The 6,850-nt window shown below is 56.4% G+C and overlaps 1 protein-coding gene across 1 annotated transcript in view; it reads right to left on the bottom strand.

Annotated features, from left to right (window-relative positions):
* The window catches only part of LOC114071756 (voltage-dependent R-type calcium channel subunit alpha-1E-like), a 9,523-nt gene extending 2,771 nt beyond the window's left edge, over nt 1–6,752 (bottom strand). The window contains exons 1-8 of the mRNA XM_027909612.1: nt 6,473–6,752; nt 5,832–5,932; nt 5,436–5,542; nt 4,754–4,862; nt 3,207–3,335; nt 1,594–1,774; nt 1,288–1,478; nt 3–349 (exon numbers count right to left, since the gene is read on the bottom strand). Of these exons, the coding sequence (XP_027765413.1) occupies nt 3–349; nt 1,288–1,478; nt 1,594–1,774; nt 3,207–3,335; nt 4,754–4,862; nt 5,436–5,542; nt 5,832–5,932; nt 6,473–6,503 (1,196 nt within the window). The 5' untranslated portion in view covers nt 6,504–6,752. The remainder of the gene's footprint in view (nt 1–2; nt 350–1,287; nt 1,479–1,593; nt 1,775–3,206; nt 3,336–4,753; nt 4,863–5,435; nt 5,543–5,831; nt 5,933–6,472) is intronic.
* Between the last annotated feature and the right edge of the window lie 98 nt (nt 6,753–6,850).

Raw genomic sequence — 6,850 nt, 5'->3', positions numbered from 1 at the left:
GCGTCTCCTCCTCACCGCAGTCTGAGGCGTGCGAGTCGTCGTGCAGGGCCAGGTAGGGCTCCGAGATGTAGCGCTGCGGGGTGGATTGCCGGCTCTGCTTCCCCGCGGGGGAGCTGGAAGACTCGGTGAAGCCGGCGGTGTTGGGATCCAGGGTAGAGGAGAGGAGCGGGGAGCCCCCCTCGCTCTCTTCGGCGGGCGGCGAGGCGTCCCCGGCGTGCCGGAGCATGGAGGCGTAGGACAGGAGAGGACGCGGCTTGGGGGGCACCGGCGGGAGCTGGCGGCGGCCTCGCCGAGGGGTGCTGGTGTCCGAGATGGAGGGGATGGAGCTTTCGCTCAGGGAGCCCATTCCCTGCAACGGACCAAGACGCGCCGGGGAATACAGAGGATACAGAGGCAACAGGCAGCACCATGCACGAGTTCCGCCCTGCTCCCCACCCCCTCACCCATCCCCGAGCCTGGGCTTCCCGTAGAATCCTCCCTCTTGGTCGGGGTCCCGCTGTGTCTTTGCCTACCCCATCCCTGCCTCGGCATCTGCTCCAGGGATGAGGATGATGCCTGCTGAGGGCAAACCTCTTTGGCGTCGGCAGCCTCCTCATGATGGGCAGCAGAGGGGCAGGCAGCAATCTCTGACCAGTAACAGGACCCGAGGGGACAGCATTCAGGTGTGTCAGGAAAGATTTAGGTTGGTTCTTCACCAAGAAGGTGGTCAGGCACTGGAATAGGCTCCCCAAGGAAGTGGTCACAGCACCAAGCCTAACAGAGCTCAAGAAGCATTTGCACAGTGCTCTCAGCACATAGTAGGATTGTTGGGGTTGTCTTGTGCAGGGCCAGGACTTGGACTCAGTGATCCTTGTGGGTCCCTTCCAACTCAGGATATTCTATGATTCTATGTTCCTGCTGGTCAAAAGCAAAATGCACCCACAGACCCACTGCAAGAAGAGCTGACAGCTCGCCAGCTGCTGGTCTCCACAGGCAGCATCTCTGTGGGCTTCAAGCTGACTCAAGCACTGGCAGCTCCAGGCTTGTGTAGCTGGGACACATTGACCTTGTCAGGGAGCAGATGCCACAGCAGTGAGGGGACCAGCGTGAGATCCACCCCTCTTCCCACATGCTCTGCAGGGTGCCCGAGCAGCCTCAACCTGCTCAGCTCACAGGGGACATGGAGATGCCACCACAAGGAAGAGAGACAGTGCAGAGCTCCCACAGTGGGGGGCTTGCCTTCCCAGTTTTGGCTGGGAGCTTTTTTTATGCTTCCCTTCGTGCTTAGAGAGGGGTTTTGTCACTCACCTGCCTGCTGGGTGTCTGTGACCTGCCCTCGCTGGGTGACCGGGAATCGCGCTGCCGCTCCGGCGACTCGTCCTGTGCCTGGGGACTCCTCTCCTCGGAGTTGCAGCGGGAGATGTCGGGGGACAGCAAGTGCTTGCGCTCTTTGGATCGGCCCCGCTCCCTGCCCGAGCGGTGCCCCTCGGACCGGTGGCCTGCAGGACATCCACATCAGCCCACACCATCCCCTCCGCAGCAGCAGGGAACACTCAAGCTTGGAGGGTTTTTTTTGGGATCTGGTGTGAAATGGGGCCACCTGTCCTTGCTCACCTGAGTCAGCGTTGAGGCGCCGGGCGGACAGCTGGAGCGAGGAGTGGTAGCTGCGCCGTCGGGACTTGTAGGTGTTGTCGCTGCTGCGCTCCATGGAGAACTCATCCAGCCAGGAGCTGTTGGGGCGCTTGTCCCGGATGGTGGAAAACGATCGCCGCATCGAGCTGGTGTCTGTCACCACCTGCAAGCAACCCCGGCCAGCCAGGGAGGGGATTTAGCACCAGGCAGGGCTGGGGACCACGGCGGCCAAGAATTACCAGTTCACCCCCATCGCTGGGATCACCAGCCCTGCAGGATGGGGAGATTTAGGGTGGGGAGCAGCCAGCACAAGCACAGCCCCTCCATATGATCTCTGCACAAATCAGGGGTGGGAGAAAAGTGGGGTTCAGCCTCGATGCTCACGGGTTCCCCTTCCCCAGCCAGCTGGAGCCATTCTGCACAAGCAAAGCTGGCAGCCCCAGTTCATGACAAGGTGCTGAGTGCTGAGTTCAGCAGCATCTCCCCAAGACATGGGGATGTAGAGGGTACCAGACCATTTTCCCCAGCCTGGAAAACAAGCTCAAGTGGAGCAAACATTGAAGATATCCCTGAGAGAAAGGGGATCGCCTACTGCCCATCGCTCCGTGTTCATGACTGCCACCAGTTTTCCAGACCCCTCCCTACTCTTCCTTTATTCCCACATCCCCATCCCTTTTCCCCTGAACTCATTCCCTCTCTCCCTGCTCGTGTTGTTGTTTTATCTTCCCTTTCCTTTTCTCTCTCCCCTCCTTCTAGCTTATGTTCTCACCATTATGGGGGAAACATCACCCCCTTCCATATTTCCTTTGCTTTATTCTAGCAGGTCTTTGCCTCTGCAGCCTCAGGCCAGTCTCCATCTCTTCTCCTCTCACCTTTCTTGCTCCCATCCCCTCCTTCTAATCATCTCCTCTGCTGCTGAATGGTTAAGAAAGCCCATGGGGCAAAGGCTCCCCTCTTCTTCACACCACCCCAAAGTGCCAAAATATGTCACACTGTCACCAATACCAAGACCTAGTGCCTGTACCAGCACCTCTGGGAGAAAGCAGACCCAGGGATTTCACAGCAACACCAAACCCCACAAAAGCATTGGTTTCTTGGTGGAGGCTGAGCACAAGACAGAACAACAGAGAAACTGGGCAGACAAATGAGGAGGTGAGATGTGGCCTGAGTTCCTCTGGACAGACAGAGAAAAGCATGTGTTGGGACAACGTGAAAGGATGGAAAATGCATTTCATCACCTGTGAGATCATCTGACAGCTGAGCTGGGAATCCTCAGACCTCAGCCAGTGCTCGGAGCCAGAGGAAAGGAGGGGTGTCCCACTGTGAGGAGACCCTGCCACCTCCCAGCACGGTCCTGCTGCATCATGGACTTCCCCCATGAGCCAGGATATCAATTCCCCAGGCTGCTCTCTGCTGCCAGTGTCCCTCATGTCGGGGAACAGCAAATCTCCTACTAGTGCAGGGCCCCAGAGAAGGGGAGATGCTCCAGTATCGGGGTGTGGGAAAGCCGTGGGGGTCAGCACAGAGAGAAGCCCCAGTGTTACCAGGTAGGCTTTGAATGGACCCGCACCCGTGGGGGCTTTGTTTGGTTTTACCTGGGGATCCACAGTGAGACGAGGCATGGAGGAGGCCCTCCCAGAGACAGCGTGGTCCTGAGTGTCCACAGGAAGGTAGCTGCCACGGTTAGAGGGCTGCACTCTTTGAAACTCCCTAACCTCTGGCTCCTGGAAACAAACACACAGCCAAGCTCTTGGGATGGGGTTGGAGCAGGGCAGCATGCTGCTTCTGCCCTGTTGGCAGGGGACAGCCCTGATCGCTCAACCAGGGGCAGAATTTAAGTGGGCCAAAAATGGGTGGTGAGACACTGGCACAGGTTGTCCAAAAAGGTGTGGATTCCCCATCTCTGGCAACATTTAAGGTCAGGTTGGACAGGGCTCTGAGCAACCTGAGCAAGTTGAACATGTCCCTGCCCATGGCAGGGGGGGTGGAACTAGGTGAGCTTTAAAAGGTCCCTTCTGACCCAAATTATCATATGATTCTGTGAAAAACAGCGTCTAAGGCTTTATAATTCATCATGTTGACACTGAAAAATAATCTCCAGTTCACAATCCATTGCAGATGAGCCTTGATGGGGTGCTTCAGTGCTGCCTAATGGCCAGCGCACCTTGTACCTATTCAATGATAGTGGTAACCCTGCCTGGATCTGGTGATGTCCTGACTGCCCACGCCTGAACTCCGTCTTCTGCCAGGAGGGGAAAAGTTTTCAGGATTTTCTCTCTGACCAAACTTTAAAGGCTTCCTGGACATATCTCCCTTAAAAGAATACATGCTGCCTACAGTACACTGGTTTATTCCCAGCTGAGAGGCGCCTTTGTGCAGGATAAGGAGATGGGCAGGCAGTAACTCTGGAGAGATCTGCTAATAGGTGACTTAATGGGGAGGGGGAGAGTCTCATCTGCCCCCTTCCCATGTGCTGGGGGTAGCCAGGGCAGGGGTACACAGGTCACACAGAGTGCTACAGACCCCGGGGGACACAGTCTGGGCTGGAGATGCACAGTGGTACAACACTGCATCCGACAGTGCCGGGTGGTGCACGAGGGCACACACAGACATGGAGAGATATATATAGATATGTAGATATATATATACACACACAGACAGACAGGCCAGCATGTGTGTGGGGCCGGAGGGGTGTGCTCCCCTTGGAAACAGTCTGACAGCTTGGTTTGGGACTGGGGACACCAGCACTGACAACAAAATGAACATGAACCCGAAAACATCAGATACCATCACTCAGCACGGGGTAACCCACTGAAACCAGCGCTCAGTGGAAAAAAAGAGCAGCCTGTGAAGAGAAGGACATTTTACTGCAGGACATCGGACTCCAGTCACAGCTCTCACCCCAAGAGCACGTGCTGTTGCCTGACCCCACTGGCCAGGGCTGGTCCAGGGATGGCTGTGTCCCCAGCGCCAGAGGTGAGGGGCAGAGCACACCTGGGGACATTCATCCCGTGCTTCGGATCTGTGTATGATCCGGCAGCTGCCTTCCCTGTGCCGTGCTCACTCCCCACACCTCCCCATGCCCACCAGCATCCGTGCTGGGACCGCAGGTGAGCGCCCGTCAGGCAGTGTGGGACTTTACCAGAGACTGGTGCTCCTGGAACTGCTCTTGGGCTGGATCCATGCAAGCCAGCTGGAAGATCTCCTGTGGCGAGAGCGGACTCAGCGAGGGGAACCCACTTCGACTGCTCCTGCAAAGACAGACCAGCTTCAGGGAGGCCACAAGACAGGTACTGCCATCACTGGGCATCGTCCCTCCAGTGGCTCAGAGCTGGGGAGCCCCCGTGCTGGACTGGTACCAAGGCAGGAGAGGACACCAGTGCCTCAGGTCCCCCAGCAGCAGTAGGGACATACCAAACTCAGTGACAGCAATTCCCATCACCTCATTCCCACCAGCCTAGGTGCTGGGATCCCCCACTGATCCTGCACCATCCAGGGAGCCGCTGCTCAACTGCTCCCAGGGTTCAGGTCCATCCCAGACCCTCCCAGGTAAAAGTGCTGACACTCAGTGCTTGTATGGTCCTGCAGGAAGAACATCCATGCAGGCCCTCAGCCATCCCTCTATGCCACCTCTGCTGCTGTTAGTGCTGATGCACACTGGCTACCTGGAATCCTGCAAAAGCTTTGGGCCCAGGACTGGGTTTTCCCTACTCCCAGCAGTAATTTAACCCTCTGTGCATTCCAGTGCCAGCTCCAAGAACAAAACAAGGGCTGCAGGAACAGAAAAGAGCCAGGACTAGCTCTCTTCCCAGGGCAGTACTCACAGGCCCGAGAGGGTGTCCTGCTGGAGGTACGGCAGAGCCTTTGCGTTGGAGATGATTTCCTGCGGCAAGGAGGACGGCTCCATGCGTTGGAACATGGGTGCATTTTTCTGTATTGAAGAGAGGAAGAGACTGAGCCTGTAGGAAATGTGGATGGGCATCCAGCACTTCACCAACCAAGCTCCCACTACCTGGGAAGGGGACATCGTGCTCATGTTTGCTGTCAGGGACCGAGGGTACCAAGGCACATACACATGCCCTGTAGTGGCCAAACTCCAACCTGTACCACCATCTTCGTCCCCCAGCTGCATCCCATGCAGCTGGCTGCACGTTTGGTTGGGAGGTGGTAGGAAGCAGCAAGAGGGATCTGCCCACCACACGCCCTCACTGAGGCCTCACCTGCTCCTCCAGCTGCTGCCGCTGCTTCTTCGCTTTGCTCTGCTTGTAGTAATCCATGATCATCATGGCTGCATATATTTTCCCAACAGTCAGGTCAGAGGCTGAGAGCATAACAAGGAACAAAGTGAGAACACTTGTGTTGTGACAGGAACAGCAGGTTTGAAGTCATCAGCGTGGATCTCACAGGAAGAGCCCCGCTGTGGGATACCCTGGTGACCCTCACACTCTGCTCGCTGCTCTAAAAGAGAGAGCGCTGGACATCCAGACACTTCTCATAAAGATAAAATGAATGCAGATGGCGTGAAATCGTCACCCTAAGCCACCAAGGAACACACCCTCACCACGTCATCAGATGTGACAGCATAAGTGATACTCATCCTCCCTCCCCGATATGCTTCAGGGATGATTTACAGGAGACTCTGGGTTTGGCAGGAGTAGATCCCTGCAAATTGGGTGATTTTTCAAAAGAGTTCACAAGCAGCCAAGCAGAACAAGGCAGGAGCCAGCCTGTAGCAACAAACCCTTTTCCCACTTCTCCTCCAGCTGGGGATGGGTCTGAGCAGTCTTCACCTCCCTTTGGGAAGAAGTTGCTGTGAGGATGATGGGAATTTGAAAGCAATTGACAGCCCCCAGAGACTCACTTTTTGGCATGGGTACCAAAAGGTCAAGCATCTTCTGGGACAGGTGAGGCCAAATGGTCAGGATCTCCTTTTGAAGCTCAGAGTCCAACTGCTGCCAGTCTGCACCACCTAGAACAGCAAGAGAGGAAAATGGCCCCCACACATCAAGACCTGGCACCAGGGCCCAACTACCCCAACCCCCCCACTTTCCCAGCCTGAAGGGAGACTCACAAGCAGCAACCAGTTCTCTGGGCTGGGAGGGCCACCTTGCATCAGCAAGCTTGGTCTCCTGCTCTCACAAGGAAACTTTCCTACCATCCCTTCCATATGTGCCTCCATCTCCCCATCCCCTGCCCTCCCACTCAAAGCTGCCACCTTCAAGCTTGCCTTGGGTCCGTC

The sequence above is a fragment of the Empidonax traillii genome, unplaced genomic scaffold (genome assembly GCF_003031625.1).
Source record: "Empidonax traillii isolate 1590-97213 ecotype Southwest subspecies unplaced genomic scaffold, ASM303162v1 scaffold2260:size46562, whole genome shotgun sequence".
NCBI classification, from domain to species: domain Eukaryota; kingdom Metazoa; phylum Chordata; class Aves; order Passeriformes; family Tyrannidae; genus Empidonax; species Empidonax traillii.
The sequence above is the reverse complement of the archived record's forward strand: the minus strand, read 5'-3'. Positions and strand labels throughout refer to the sequence as shown.